Source organism: Carettochelys insculpta, chromosome 1 (genome assembly GCF_033958435.1).
Source record: "Carettochelys insculpta isolate YL-2023 chromosome 1, ASM3395843v1, whole genome shotgun sequence".
Taxonomy (NCBI): Eukaryota; Metazoa; Chordata; order Testudines; family Carettochelyidae; genus Carettochelys; species Carettochelys insculpta.
The window spans coordinates 304,041,807-304,058,658 of NC_134137.1; the positions used below are offsets into that span (position 1 = coordinate 304,041,807).

General features: G+C 41.0%; 1 protein-coding gene across 1 annotated transcript in view; it reads right to left on the reverse strand.

Moving 5' to 3' along the window:
* OTOGL (otogelin like) overlaps positions 1-16,852 on the reverse strand; it is a 153,383-nt gene that overhangs the window by 126,112 nt on the left and 10,419 nt on the right. Inside the window, exons 5-11 of the mRNA XM_075003706.1 lie at positions 14,817-15,022; positions 11,211-11,338; positions 9,418-9,524; positions 6,281-6,387; positions 3,702-3,827; positions 2,090-2,198; positions 1,172-1,218 (exon numbers count right to left, since the gene is read on the reverse strand). Coding sequence (XP_074859807.1) covers positions 1,172-1,218; positions 2,090-2,198; positions 3,702-3,827; positions 6,281-6,387; positions 9,418-9,524; positions 11,211-11,338; positions 14,817-15,022 — 830 coding nt within the window. The remainder of the gene's footprint in view (positions 1-1,171; positions 1,219-2,089; positions 2,199-3,701; positions 3,828-6,280; positions 6,388-9,417; positions 9,525-11,210; positions 11,339-14,816; positions 15,023-16,852) is intronic.

Genomic DNA, 16,852 nt, shown 5'->3' on the forward strand with positions numbered 1-16,852 from the left:
TTAAATGTATTTCGTCACCATTACATCTGGTTCCATATTTAGTGCATATGATGAAATCAGGAATCACCTCATCAAATGCAGTTTTACATGTGCAGCATCCCTAGGTTCTGATCAGGCATTCATTATTATGATACCTGAGTGCACACCCTCCCCCACTTCAAAATAATAATGCAAGGCAAAGTCCAACAAGAAGATTATAGTCACCTCCATTCCCTCCTACAAGGTTGCCAAAATAGTTTTCTTCCTCTTTTCTCTGCATGTCTCAGTGTGAGAGCAACAGAGAGAAAAAGAGAGTGTGCAAGAGACAGCACACATGCTTATCCCTTTTATTTTCCTTTTTTTTTAGTTGCTGCAGTTGTGCAAACGATAGATTGAAAGGTAACGAGACATGGATTGCATATCCTTCAGCACGTTGCCTACCACTTGTCCTAAAATATATCTATTTTTAATCTTTTGCAACGTCTGGGACACATAGCAGCACAGAATCTTAGGACTGGAAAGGACCTTGAGTGATCATCTTCTCCACTCCTATGCACTGATGGCAAAATCAAGTGTTATTTAGATCATCCATGACAGGTGTTTGTCCAACGTGCTTTTAAAAATCTCCAGTGATGGATATTCTGCAAACTGTCTGGGCAATTTATTCCCATGTTTAACTACCCTAACAGTAAGGAAGTTTTTCCCTAATGTCCAGCCTAATATGGCTTTGTTGCAACTTGCGCCCACTGCCTCTCATCCAATCTTCAGAGGCTGACACCATTTTTTCTTATTCTTCCCTATAATTAACCTTTTATGTACTTGAAAACTCATTATATCTCCTCAGTCTTCTTTTCTCCAGACTAAACAAACTCATTTTTTAATCTTCCCTCATAGGCCATGTTTTCTAGACCTTTAATGACTTTTCTTGCTCTTCTCTGGACTTTCTCAAACATGTCTACGTCTTTACTGAAATGTCATGACCAGAACTAGATGCCACACACTAGCTGACACTTAAGTAGCTTGAAGTAAAGTAGAAGAATGATTTTGTATGTCTTGTTTACAACAGGGTAAGAATGAACGATGTTAGGTTTTATTGCAACAGTGTTACACTGTTGATTCTTATTTAGGTTGTGATCCACAATGAGCCTCAGATCCTTGGTGATCTCTCTACTGATGGTTAAAATGTGCTTACCTGGACAGTCATGTTCAGTGCAGTTCCAAATGCCACCAGTACAAGTACTAAACAAAGCACAAAAGACAGAACATGCTGTTTTTCAAGTTTTTAGGGAAAGAATAACTTCAGACATTGAAAATTCACACTTGATTTAGGATTTACTTTCTCTGTATTCTGATTAGATACGGAACATGAATTGGAGACATGGCCATCCTTATGAATTCGGGTGCTCTCCACAGCCTCAGCAATTGCACCCCTCCCCCATCCTCCTCATGTGTGTGTTTGAGTGTGTGCAGAGCTATGGGGGCAGGAACAGAGCTGGAAGGCTGGTGGGGGAACAAGGGGAAAGGTGAGTGGCTGGGGGATTTGGCTCACCAGGCCGAGGCAGCAGGGTGGCGAGCTGAAGAATTCAGCTGCCACAGCCAGATGGCTAAACAGGGAACCACGGATTTGGGCTGCTGGGCCTGGGAGGTAGGATAGGAGACCAGGGCTGGGCAATGAGCAGTGGGCAGGGATTTGGGGTGCCAGGGCCGGGCATAGGGGTGAGGGAGATTCAGGTTGCTGAGACCAGGCAGAGGAGCCAGGACTTTCGGCCACTGGGTCTTGGCAATTGAGTGGGAGATCAGGGGTTTGGGGTGCTAGGACTGGGTGGAGGGGCAGGTAGGTGAGTGATTCAGAGCACCAGGGCCAGGCGGAAGGGCAGAGAATCCAGGGCACCAGGGCCGGGAGGTGGAGCAGGGACTGAGAGGCCAGAGGATTGGGCCTGCTTGAGTGGGATGCACTAGGCATACGCAGCATAGGGCACTACTTAATTTGGAGGGACAGTCCTGATTGTAGATCCAGGTAAAGAACATCCTTGAAACATGTAATGTAATTTTGTAACCATCCTCCAAGCAGATAAGTGAAAAAGGAAAGAGTAGATGAGAAGTTACATACCACTGACTGCATTCTTGTTCAATTTTTGAGCCTACAGGGAAGGCTTTCCCATGATAAATACAGGGGCAATTTGACACAGAGATACAAGTTCCATTGTTCATAACAAGACCTATATTTGTTTAAAAAAAAACACAAGACTCAAAACAAGACAGAAATATTGGGGTTTTGTTGTTCATTCTTTATGTCCACTTGGTCATAGGGGCACCTCTTCCATGATATTTCAATGGGTGGTTTTATCTCAGCAGTGCGCATCTCTTCTCCATGACCTCCATTGTACAGTCATTCATGCAGTTTTAAGTCAGATAGTCCATATTCTAATGGTTTGTCCATTGTCCAGTACTGATATTACCCCAGGCGTGGTTTTGTCTGGATGAAGGGTGCCATTTTGAAGAGTTTGTCATTGCACCTTGACTCCCATCCAAACAAATTGTGGGCTGTGGAATTTTATAGCACATTGTAGCAGTCAGCAGTGGGGGAGGAGTTCAGAAATAAAAGGCTTGAGAACCTCTGTTCTACGTGGTGTGAGCTTACATGCCCAGCACACCAGAGGGGACAGGGTCAAGCCAGGTTGCAGGACCATGCTGTTCTTGGAAGTATTGAAATGCATGAGTGGCCACCCTAACTAAGCTACAGAGAGACTAAGTGACTCACCCAAGGTTACAAAGGATATCCATGCCACAGCAGGGAGCAGAACCTGACTCTCTCAAATCCTAGACTAGTGCTGGGCCATCCACCTGCTCCACTGTTCATTATGCAGCATAAAAGTTCAGTTCAGTGAAAGGGTGAAATTAGGGCTCAGTTTGTGCCAGCTCTGAGTCCTGGAACTTTTGAGTTTAATAGTTCCAAGTTCTAGCACCTCAGAGCTTGCTACACCTATCAGGAATGTTAAAAAAAAAAGATTTGAGCCTCAGTACTTAATTAACCCTCAGCACCTCTTTCCTGACAAATTCCCCCCAAAGCCAGCTGTCCACTCAAGAGATGCACCACTTACTGATTTAAAGGGCTTACCTGGAGATTTTGTGGTTGAGAGCTCTGAGCAGTTCTTCTGAAGCAGCTTGAGTTTCACCCTGATTGTACATGCCATGTACAATACCCTCAATGACCCCTTAGAAACACACACATTTGACTGGGAAAAAACTGGTGGGGCCACATAGTCAACAACCCTACCTCTTGCCTCCTTTTGGGTCTAGCTTCAAAGAGGAGAATCTTCCTGAAGACAGTATAAAATATCTGCACTATTTAAAAAAAAAAAACCCTCAAAACAATTCAGAAAAATTCTGATACGCTAGTTAAAATTAAAACTCCTGCAACTTTTTATTTGTACAGCTCACCCACCAGATCACCCAAGTTTTAACTGATATGGTCTGACTCAAAGTTGCTCTGTATTTTGAACAATTTTTAGAAGACTATAATACAACCAGGGCATACAACATTAGCAGGAGAAAAGAAAGCCTGGCTATATTTAAAACTAAACTAGAAGCTTATGTATGTAAAATATATTTTCTTATTTTTTAATGTTAAGCACACTGTCTATTTAGACACTGTCTATTTAGCTGTGACATCAGGCATTAACTCAATGTTAACTTGTCAAGATAAAATATTAGATACTTACCATCTGGACAGTAACAGCCATCTAAGCAATGGAGGTTGCTGCCAAGACAATCCTTTTCAAATGTGCAGGTTGGGGGGCAACAACTAATGCAATCCCGATGGATAAACCTGTCTTCACACTTTTCAGCTAAAATGTGTACAAGTCACAATGTCTGTTAGTGCATTATGTTTCCTTTATAAGTCAGAATATCTCTATCTGTCATTGGAGAGTTTCTTAAATGTAGCACTTCTCACCAAATAAATGGCTGTGCAAGGTTTCTGGTATAATTAATCATTGTTAAATAAATCCATCGTTAAAACCCTATTAATACCCCTCCAGCCACAATAAGAGAGAGATGAATTGGAAGAGGGGAATTAAATTGGTTATAGAATGCTTTAATCAGCCATAAATCCAGTATCTCTATGCTATTTTCCCCTGTGACTGTGGAGGTGTTTTTGGAGCCACTTCATCCTGGGTTTTGAAGGTGGTGGTGGGGCGGGAGGCTGAACTTCCCCAAACAGCCTGGTGTGGCCCCACCCATGCTCTGCTCCAGCAGGACAGGAGTGGGCGAGGCTGGAGCCTGACAGCCTGTTAGGGGGATTTGGAGAGACCAAGTTGTTTCCCTGCCGACTGTTGCAGTTGGGGGTGAGAGGTGCTGAGTTGGTGCCATGCACCAGGAGCCCTGGGGCCAGGGAGGCTGCAGCTGTGGTTCATGCTCTGGGGCTGGGGTTGAAGCTCTGCAGCTGCAGTGCTCCAGGGGTGGGGTCAGTGGCACTGCATGTGCCACACTCTGAATTTTAGGATGGGGGAACACTGACCTGGAGTAGGAGGGGGCCAGCAGTGGGGGAGATGAGCTTCGGGCTCCAGCTGGGGACACAAGGAGAGGAGGAAGGATGGGGACTTGGCCAGGAAGGAGAGGAAAGGGCCAGGGGGAGGGGATTAGCTTCCTCTAACTGCTAGTCCACTCACCAGCCATGATGAACTGCTTCTGCTGAACAATCTGTTCTATATACACTAAGTACCTTTCCCCCAACCCACAGAAGAGGTCTGTGGAGCTCAGAAGTTTGTCTCTCACACCAACAGTAAAAGATATTACCTCACCCACCTTGTCTCGCTAACATTTTGGGACTATCGTGGCCGCAGCAACACTATATATGTTAGAAAATAGCATTTAAAAGACCATTAAATATGCTTTAATGATAATTAGATACAAAATTGCGTCCAACTCAATGGACTACAATTATACATAACATTTAGAAAGCAACTGCAGACCTGAAAACTACGGCTTCTACATCAAAAGAAACATTTTCAAATACAGTGGTCCCCACATACTCCATGGGTGAGTTTGGAGGTGTCTGGGGGGATCATTGCCCTCAACAGAGGGGAAGGGAGGGATACGGCTGCCAACTCTGGTTGGATGCATTCCTGGAGGTTTCATCACATGACATTATCTTATCTCCTGTACAAGATTGAGTGCCACCAGGGAGCAGGGCAAAAGGGGCAGAGCGGAGCAGGGAAAAGGGAAGTGGGGGAAGAGAGAGTGGGGAAGAGGGGAATAAGGCAGGAGGAAGAGAAGGGGATGGGGAAGGTGGATGGGAGAAGGAGCCAGTATTTGACATCGCCTCAGTAGCAGCAGCAGCCCCAGGAGGGAGGCACCAAAGCAGCTGCATCACAGCAGCCACTGATGCCAGAGTGTCCACAGCTCCAGTGCTCAGGTCACCACAGCAGCAGGGAGGGCTCTACCATTAAGCGAACTCATCCCAACCCACCCCCACCGCCAGGTCAGGTACCACTCCCTCCTTGGGGGCAGAGCCTATGAGCCACGGGAACGGGCTTCAGCATGCACATGTGTTTATGTATGTATGTACATCTGCACTTTGCCCCTTCCCTTCCTCCACACATAACGGTCAAACTAGGACAACAATGCTAACTAACATTAATGGGCCTCAGACATACTGAGCACTGCTGGAAATGCACAGCATTAGTTTATCTTTTAGAGCTGCTCTTTTACCAAGAATCTCTGGTATTAGGTAAGTTACTGGACCAGCTTGATATTGGACACTCAGTTGGAGCCCTCCTCATGTTTTGGATTTGGAGGTATTCCCAATACTTTAAGGTCACCTGATAACAAGGTGGCATGGTCACTACAATAACTAATCCTGCAAAAAGGGAACAGTCTATCCCTCCCAAACATTGGTACCCAGCTCCGTGGCAAGGCTGCCCTCACTGTTAACCATCAACTGGCGTTCCAAAACACTCAAAGTAGCTGGGGCGTGTTAGAGGTCTATGACTAAGGTACACCCTGAAGAGAGTTACAGAGAGAAAGACATGCTAATCTATATACTATCCAAACAAAAAAGCAGTCCAGTATCAGTTTAAAGACTAACAAAAAAATTTATTAGGTCTGTTTCACAAAAGCTCATCACCTAATAAATTATTTTGTTTGTCCTGAAAATAGTTAGATCTCTTCCCCTCTCCTCCTTTTATCCTAATTCGCTTTGCTCATTATACTGCATTCTACTGTGTTACAGTGTATCTGCTATTTTGGTATATTTGGAAAATTAATAAGATATTAAAAATATAAAAAAGTTGATACTTACTACAGGCAGGAAAATCCTCTCTCCAGTCCCGTATGGGATAGCCTGCATGTGCGCATGCTCTGGCATACTCTGTCACTGCTCGGCAGTAAGTCTCATCGTCATTCACACTGAAGCAATAAAGTAATCCTGTGATCACTCAACCCTAACTTTAATACTCAGCTAAATCTCTGCTACATGACATTGCAGAACTCTCCACAGAGTTGGCCTGACAGAGTAAAAAGGGGTCAAAATTTCTGAGACTTTACATAGCATCACTTCAGAAAGAAACTAGCAACTAAGCTTTTGCATATTTGACCCGTTGACCCAGCAAAAGATTTTTACTTATTTTAATGTTACAAAAGCTTAGCAATGCTTATTAACAGAAATAATTTGGGAGCAGAATGGTGCTCTTGGGATGAAGGCAAGGGCCTGCAATTCTGGAGACCTGGGTCTTATTCCTGGCTTTGTCACAAACTTTTTGTGTGGCCTTGGTTAAAGTCATTCTCTACCTAATTTTCTTATCTGCAAAATGGGGATATTAGTACCTCCTTCATCAGGTTGCTCAAAGGATTCATTCGTTCATATTTGGGTTGTGTTCGCATGTTCAAGGGACAGGAATCAGAACTAGATAAATAGTCACTGTTATATTTAAAGTGAGAACGTAACTCATTTTCACTGTGAACTCACAACAAGACATCTGTGGGATATGCAATGTTATAATATGTAGGTTGGGGTTTATTTGTCTTTAAGCACAACAAGATGAAGCTTTCAAAACAAAATTTTTAGACGATTATATCATAGTGTGTGCGTGCTTTGGTAGTTTCAAAGCACCTGTTTCAAAGTCACTATCTGAAAACTCCACAGTCTCTCTCTTGTCTGCCTCTTCTAATCTAATTAAATGAGTCTTAATAAAAAGAATGACTTGCATATATACTACAGTGCCAGAAGGAACTTCTTAAAGTGACACTAAGCCACAAGATGAAAGTTCTCTTTTATAAACAACCTAAGCCTAAATTAATGAAAGCCTGAGACACAGAAACTTCACTCAAAGTTTTGAGCATTCACATACACACACCACATATGTGAATGTAAAAAACAAAAGAGCAGTCATGTAGCACTTTAACAACTAACAAAAGTATTATTATTACATGACTGGTTTTTTGTTCTGATAAAATTTAGACTAACACAGCTATCTCTCTGTCACTATATGGGAATGCATTTTTAAAAACAAAAAATACCCAAAGCCTCTGACATATTGTTGTATTAGCACATGCCATCCTGAAAGTTCTCCATTGACAAAGAGAAGGTACGACAAATCCCTAAGATGTAAATAGTCATTACAAATAAAATTCAGATCCTGACTTTTGTACCCAAGACATCAACAGAAGGTTTCCCACTAGCTTCAATGAAAACGTTTTTAGACGGAAGGTGTTTCTCACCTAATTATTTTGCTGCCACTGAGGGGGACCTCTGGCATTGGTGCACCATGCTACGCTGTATTGTCTGGCTAGTCTCCTGTGCAGAGCCATCCTTACCCATAGGCACAATTCACAGTTATGTAGCGCACCCAGAAATTTGGAGCACCTCTGGGTCTTAATGTCCTCCCATCAGCCTCTTCCTACCTTTTATCTGTGGCTCTGCTTCCTCCAGAGGTTGAACCTCTCTAATCTGGAACTTTCTTATCTGGCAAACTCCATAGTCCGTCACGATTTTAGTTAGCTGGACAACTACTTATCATGAGTGTTGCCAAATTTCTCATGGTCCCATAAAGTTTGTTTCCACCTACCAGTCCTGGCTCTCAGTGCTCTGTGCAGTTATTTAACTGTAATTTACCCCTAAATGTCTTCTAAGAGCCCAGTAAGCAGTGGAAGTGTTGATAATGTGCGAGAAAATATTGACCTCCCATTGTCCAGCAAATTTTCTCGTCCAGCACCAGTCTGGTCCCGAGGGTTCCAAACGAGAGAGGTTCAACCTCTAGTTAACTTGAAAGTGAAAATGCCCGCCAGACCTATTAGCAGAATCTTTGAAAGAGCCAAACTGTAATGAAGCCCTTTGCCATCTCCTGTCCATTCCTGAATGTAATGTATTAGTCCACAGGACCTGAGCTTGAAGTTTGTTTTAAAAATATGTCATTAGTGTATTCTGAAGATTATAAAATCACATCCCTAAAACACACACACACACAACCCTTGCTGCCTGTGATCATAGGGAAACCAGTTTAACAATACTGCATAAGGCCCCATAAATCCTAAGGATGACTCTGCTGATGTGTCTACTTCAGTCTAATTTCAGTTGTTGGGTTTCGCAGGTGTTTAAGTGGGCAAATTAAATGATCTTGTTGTCCCTTTGGCTTTAAACTCTGTGACACCAGTAAACCTATATTTTGCCAGCACCACTGTAAAGCAAAAGAGGAAATCAAAATCCAGTCATGTACTAGTCAGTGTTAGTCACATATTGAGGTAGAAACTATAATGGAATCAAGAGTTCCTTCAGTTCTTTGTACTGATTCCCTTCTATACTCCCATTTAAATAAATAAATAGGAAAGCAGAAAGCAAATAACTGATGGCAGACATACCATCCGAGTACCAGAAGATATATATAAAGTACTAATAGTGAGATCACTTGGGTTATTTGCTAGGATATCATTTTTATTGAAAGAGCTGCTGCTTATTGCTTGGTCATTTATTTAATTTCAGTACATATGAGGGGATAATCATTGCTAATGTAACTGATCTTACAATGTCTAACAGAAGCCAGCACTTTTGAAAATGCAGATAGTGTCGGCAGACAAGATAGGGGGCAAGGAGGAGTGAAGAGTGGGGTAAGGGAGATGTTTCAGGGTGTGGACTCTGAAATTAAGGGAGAAATAACAGATTAAATTTATCCCTCCCATTAAATGGTGCAATTCTCATCATTACCTAAGACAGTTGCAACATTTTATGGCAGGTTTGAATTTGACCCACTGTTTATTAAGATTATAGCAGCTATTGGGGTTAAACAGACAGACACTGAACGATGAGATTGGGCATTGTGGAGAGGAAAGTATTTTACAAAAATAAAATTGTACTGAAAAACTCCACTATCTAAAACCAATCTGGCTATCATGTAATACACCAAACAATGAAAATGAATGTTTAAAGAACACCATCCTTCTTACCTGCAAAGGTCATTCATGCAGCTAGATATATATGAATAAGGGTCTATGCTTTCATGACAGCTGAAAAAAGGAAACTGTAGGAGTATTTGGCATTTGAAGAATATGGCCTGTGCATTTAAAAAAAAAAAAGTTAACTAACAGTTACCTTATATTTCATGATACAAACTGTGATACCCCTGTTGTTTTATGAAAGTTGGCTTATGAATATGAATAAATCTAAGACACTTTAGCCAAAATACATTATGTAACAGGTCATTTTTAAACTTCCAATCTGCTAAATGTGTATATTCCATTTGTTTGTGTGTGTCATGCCTGTGTATGAAGTTAAAAATGTGAAGCTTGGATCTGTTTAGAATTCTAAGGCTATGTCTACACTAGCCCCAAACTTTGAAATGGCCATGCAAATGGCCATTCTGAAGTTTACTAATGAAGCACTGAAATACATATTCAGCACCTCATTAGCATGTGGGAGGCCGCAGCACTTCGAAATTGACGTGGCTAACCACCGCGCGGCTCATCCTGACAGAGCTCCTTTTTGAAAGGATCCTGGCTACTTCGAAGTCCCCTTATTCCTATGAGCAGATGGGAATAAGGGAACTTCAAAGTAGTTGGGGTCCTTTTGAAAAGGAGCCCTGTCGGGATGAGCCGCACAGCGGTGAGCCATGTCAATTTCAAAGTGCCGTGGCCGCCCGCATGCTAATGAGGCGTTGAATATGTATTTCAGCGCTTCATTAGTAAACTTCAAAATGGCCATTTACATGGCCATTTCGAAGTTTGGGGCTAGTGTTGACACGGCCTAAATGTGCTGATTGGGGCCATTACTTATACTCCAGAAACTTAATGGCCCGGTGCTCAAAATACAAATCTGTGAATGGTTTTGGCTTTCCTGTAAGCCTGGATTCTGGATAGTCATGGCCAGGCCACCTGCTGCTGGAACCTACAACTGGTGCCACAACATTTGCATTTTAAAATATTTTATCTAATTTTAAGTTAATCATTTATGATTTTTTCACTTGTGCTAAATTTTAGGTCTGTGCAGGACCATACATGCCTTGGTTTGTGGAGGGCTTAACACATTATTTCAAAGTCATCTCAAAAAAGATAAACTGGCATTGGAAAAGGTTCAGAAAAGGGTAACAAGAATGATTTGGGGTTTGGAATGGGTCCCATATAAAGAGACATTATAAAGACAGACTTTTCAGCTGAGAAAAGGGTAGACTAAGGGGGGCATATGATAGAGACCTATAAAATCATGGCTGGTGTGGGAAAAATGAATAAGGAAAAGTTATTTATTTGTTCACATAACATAAGAACTGGGTGTCACCAAACGAAACTAATAGATTGCAGGTTCAAAACCAACAAAAGGATGTTTTACTTCATGCAGCACACTGTAGGCCTGTGGAATTCCTTGCCAAAGGATGTTGGGAAGATCAGGACTTTAACAGAGTTCAGAAAAGAGCTTGACAAATTCATGGAGGTTAGGTCTATCAATAGCTATTAGCCAGGATGGATAGGAATGGTGTCCCTAGCCTCTGTCTGTCAGAGGCTGGAAGTGGATAACAGGAGAAGGATCACTTGGATGACTACCTGTTCCGTTCACTCCCTCTGGGGCAGCTGGCATTGGCCCCTGTCAAAAGAGAGGATACGGGGCTAGCTGGATCTTTGGTCTGACCCAGTATGGCTGCTCTTATGTTTTTACGTAGAAGTATTGTTAATGGAAATGCAAAGAACAGGCTAGAGAATGTGAATCATTATAATGCATCCAATATGAAAATGTAAGCAGCCCAACTTACCTCAAAGGATTCTGTGTCAGTCAAACATGGACTAGAAAAACCCGAGGCAGTCATCACACAAAGTGCATCCTCTGGAGTTTGTACAGACCAGCTGTTTGCAAATACAGCAATGTCGTCTGTATATTCACCTACTTCAGAAAAACATCAAACAGAATCATTTCACACAAAAACAAAGGTTTTTATGCCAACACAAAAGCTGAGAAACCTCTCAAATGAAATATTAGAATTATTTGGCAAACAATTTAAATATACATGCTCTAAGATATATTAAATTTGTAGTTTGCGATCTGTATAAGATTATTTTAAATTTCACTATATTTAAATTTTAAAGTGAATTAACAGGAAATGTCTAATTTTGCAGGAAATAAAGTTGTGGTAACTTCATAAGGAGTAGAAATCATATTTCTTCCTATAAGGGTTTGTTTTTGTGTATGTTTTTGGCTTTTCTTTAATATGTTTTATTTAAGGACCTCAATAAACCCTTCTTTCTGAAACTAAATAGGAAGAGGGGTTCTTTCAAAAATGGGGTTAGTTTTTTAAGGAACCCCATCTACATGGCTGTTGTTTCAAAAACATCTCTTTTGGAAGCAAGAATGCATCAGACTATGCAAATGAGATGTGAGATATGTAAACATCTGCCTCATTTGTATTTCTGATCTTGCTCATTTGCATTCCCCTTTTAAGAGGCGAATGTAGTGTAGACACAGCCCAAGAGTTGTAAAGTAAATATAGCCAGGTTCTCAGAAGCTTAGGGCGGAAACAGAAAGACCCTAATAACTGATAAAATAGAAAAGAAAAGCTCTGACCAGCGACTTTTTGCTGACCAGATACACAAAGAAAATCATGTTTTTCAATTTGGGCAGGAGAGATAAAATATAAAAAGAGTTGAGCAGGGAGGACAAAACATAGGTGCTAGTATGTGATTGGTTATATTTTGGTACCTAGGCTTACTGAAAAATGCGATGGGTTTAGTAAAGTTAAAGGAGGTAGCTAGTTTTGCCTATATAACGTACCAAGAACCAATGCTCTTTGGAAACCATCTCTGGTCTGAAATTTAACATCAGGCTGCTAGAACTCTGACCCCTCTGAATAAACATTGTGTCAAAATATGCTGTTTTAACAAAGGAGAAATGTTTTGTTGACACACTCTGATTCTGACAGTTTTCATCAGTAAGGTTTCTTGGGCCAGAGCTCTCTGATCAGTTTCAAGCAGACAGCAAGAAACTCACAGTCTTACAGCCTGGGGTCACAGCAGTGGCCTTGAATGTGGGACGCCCCAAATAAGGCAGATCAGAGACTTAAACACAGGTCTCACACAGGCCATGCTAGTCCTTATCACTCACGTATTTCTAGCTGTCCGCTGAGAAGAGATCCAATATTTGGGTCTCAACCTCTTTCCCTCCTCTCACTCTTCCACCTTCCCTGCAAGTCCTGTAGCTGGAAAATCTTCCTGAATCAGGCAGCCCAGGGTTAGACTCCAAATAAAAACATTCAGACAAATTCTGTTTTATGTTCAGCATTCAAAATATTTTGCTTCTGTTCCAATGATGAACAAAACCTAATTTAGAAACCCCAAAATATCCTCTTAAAGAGAATTGTCCTCCTTTGGGCTGATCTATCAAAATTAGTAAGATAGTGTTTCACGTGACCATTATAAAAACAAGCAAAAATAAAGTGAGATTCTTCTGCTATTGTTAAGTATTTTGACTTTCTAACATGCCCTTCAACTTCTCTCTATTTCAATTCATCGTGAACAGGTTTAGGATTGTAGCATTGTCCCATGTTTCAACTTGTCTTACTGTATTTAGCAGTTTCTTTCTGTCACTAGAAATGTTGAATTCTTAAATTTACTTTTTTTTTTTTTTGGTAGATTGTAAGGTATGTCTAATGTGCCAGCAATACTGCAATCATAAACAAGTCGAGGACCTCACTGCATCTGGGTCCAAAACCTTAACCCACTTTCCAAGACCCTACAACTCTGAACTGCATTGCCACATTGGAAGACAGCCATGTTGACAACAGACCCCCAGATTTGGCTTTAGTAGTATAGCAGAGGCCTTTGAGAGTGATCAGGACACAAAGAACAGTTTCCCTTACACTGCTGGTGTACAGAAATACCATAAAGTGTTGGTGAAAGTTGGAAACATTTAGAGGGAGTTGCAATTTGTAAGTATGATGAACTCATCACACCCTATTCTTGTGTAAAATATCACAACAAATTGCTTATTGTTTGTACACACAGCAGCAGGGTACAATGCTATAAAATCAGTTCATGTTTAATTTTTAATGTGATTCATGACTCTGACTTCTAAAAGACAGGAATTCTGCCACTGCAGATCCCAGATTATACTGCCAATAGCACAGTGTAACGCTGAAAGGAGACAGAAACCAGACCCATCTCCTGAAAGCGTTTTATGATCAACAGTATAAGAAAAAGACACTGGAACTATATTTTAACAGCATGTGAATCAATGGTTTTTAAAAGAAAAAAAAATAATTAGTTTTAACTGGCCAGATAATGTTTTGGTATGCAAATGTCAAATGCCTGGAAAAGAACAAACTGTACCATGTCACCAAGAAACTGCAGGCTGCTATATGCACTGTGGAGGGGATACAACCAGTTTCTACTGGGCAGAAAATGAAGGGTAGGCATACACATCAGCACGGCCAACTGCTTCTCCCTCTCCTGGCACAATAAATAGCACTTGGCTATTGCTCAAAAGGGATATGGAAGAGAGGAGGATAATTAGGGTAATAAAACTTGCGATTTGAAAAAACTGCCAATGGCGAAACACTAAACTCTGCCTGTATGGTTAAATACCATTATTGGTTTTGCTTATATCAGGTATTGTTTGCGACAAATTGCTCCTCTTGTGTTACCAACCTTCCTTTTCTTCGTTCACCAGCTGCAAGCTGGTATCTGCTCTAAAACAAAAACAACACACAACACTTTTCACTAGGGCACACAGGAAAGATTATCTACAGTAGACAATGGCCAATATAAAGCATTGCCTAGAGAGATTAGTATTCATCTGAAAAGAAAAGTTCTTTTATCTTTCTCCAGGTCTAATACCCCTTGCAAAAAAATAGCACAAGTTTTCTCTCTCTGATGAACAACAGTAATGCTATTGGATTCTCCATCTTCTTTAAAATGTACTGTCTGCCTCCCAGTGAAGTATGTTAATAAAAGTGTAGCAATGAGAAAAAATCAACTTCCTCAACAATGTTTTTCAACAGTTTATATTTACCAGGCAACAAAACATAAAATTACTATGTAGAATGGCGTGCTGAGCTACTGCATTTTCCAAATATTAATGTTGGGCTTTGGAGGAGAAGGGTGTTATATAGTATTGATTTCAGGAAAAGCATAGTCTTTTGGTCATTAGAAGTATATCTATCAACTAAATTAAGCATGTGCTTCAGTGTTTTATTGAGCTATCCCCAGTCTTTTCAATTCTCCTGAAAATAAATTGAAATGGACAATGGAACAATCTTTTAGAGCACATCCTGATATTGAGAAGACCAGGACCAGGGAAGCTATGGATATTTGTTTTGTTTTGTTTGTTTTAAACAGAGGAAGGGTATATTTCTGATCTCTTCACTTACTGTTTTGTATTTTCAGGTCATCAGATTTATTGCCATTATAATTTCCACACAGGCCACAAGGTTTCCCTTTATGTTCTTCTGTCAGTTTAATATAAATACCAGAGCTTCCGTCCCAAGCAAGAGAAAAACCAAAGGTAGTTTTCACTAGAATGTAGTCAGCCAGCCTCTCAATGAAAACATTTCCAATTGTCTGAGGCAATGTTAATCTGGAAAAAGAGAACCCCCATTTTAAATACAAAAAGGAGACGAGAACTAGAAAGAGACTATACACAATGTCACCTTCTAACTCATAAGATTTTCTCTCCGTGTGTACTCAGAGTCTGCATCTCTTTCTGTCAAAAGTAAGTTTTTAGTATTTGTCATTCCTGTTACCTTTGCACAATCAATTCAGTAAAATCAGTGTTTTTTTTGTATAGAGGAGCTAGTACTCAGCTGGCTTCCCACGCCCTCATTACCACCTCTCCCCACAGCCAATCCCACAGCTGGGGCTGCCAATGTGCTGGTACTCAGTACCAGCAAGTACCAGCACAAAAAAAGCACTAAGTAAAATGGATTATTTTCTGGCATATTCACAATCTATGCAGAACTGATGCATAAACCAGAAAGAACCCCAAGTGACTTTCAAATCCTACAGTGCATTTGATGCACTGGCATGTTAGGAAAAGCATCTTTTTACTTGTAGACTGAACAGTTTTGATATGGAGTCACTGACAGAGACATTAAGCATGGGATCCCTGAAGTCATTTACAGAGTATACTTTTTTAGAGTCAAAGAGTAATTTTAACTTATTTGTAAACAGAAGAAGCAACAGGCAGATGTGCCTAAAACTTTTAAAAATATCAGTGAATGACAATGCAATTTGGATCTACCACCTTCAAGTTTTGCATATTGACAACTTCCTTTGAAGTCAATAACTGTTCTGTACATAGAATGTGTATAGAATAAGAGCCCTTGCTATGCAAATCAAAGATTAAATAACACAGAAACTATTAGTAGTCATGTGCAACATATCCTTCAATGTGCCTGTATTTCTGACCGGTCAGTGGGTATAGCTATGCTTGGATTTCCACCAAACCCTAGTATTAGAGAATGAGCCAATCACTGTCTTCAAAAGGTTGCTGCTTCTGGGATTAATGGCTATGTCCTTGTAGCTACAAGGTGGTGCAACTCAGATGTGGGACCACCCGATCTACTCACCCTTATAGTTGAAACAGAGAAGGGTAAGCCTGATGGAGCTCAGAGTTTGTTGTATTTCAAACTCTGTTTTTTGCTTCAAATGGGCTATGTCTACATTAGCCCCAAACTTCGATTTCGAAGTTTACTAATGAAGTGCTGAAATACATATTCAGCACCTCATTAGCATGAGGGCAGCCGCAGAACTTTGAAATTGATGCAGCTCGCCGCCGCACAGCTCGTTCAGAGGGGGCTTCTTTTCGAAAGGACCCTGCCTACTTCAAAGTCCCCTTATTCCTATGAGCAGATGGGAATAAGGGGACTTCGAAGTAGCCGGGGTCCTTTTGAAAAGGAGCCCTGTCTGAACGAGCCATGTGGCGGCGAGCCGCATCAATTTTGAAGTGCTGTGGCCACCCGCATGCTAATGAGGTGCTGAATATGTATTTCAGTGCTTCATTAGTAAACTTCGAAATGGCCATTTGCATGGCCATATCGAAGTTTGGGGCTAGTGTAGACACGGCCATGGTGACAAATAGCAAACTGAAGAACCCCGATTAATTCAATTTGGACTTCTCTACAATCAGCTTGGTCACTGACTGATATCAGAGTACAGCAAGTGCTAACCAAGACTAGCTAACACTGTTTTAAACAAGACAATCTAATGGTTAACATCTTATAACACCATGCATTTTCCCAGTGTAGGAAAACTCTGTCAGTCAAGAGACAGACATGAGAAGAGTCAGAAATCAGATGCCTTGTAGAGGTCAACCACCGAAAATAGCTAAGTTAACAGAAACGGTCAGACAGGTCTGAGTCAACAACTTGCTAAACATATCAGTGGAGTTAAACTCCTTTCATCAAAT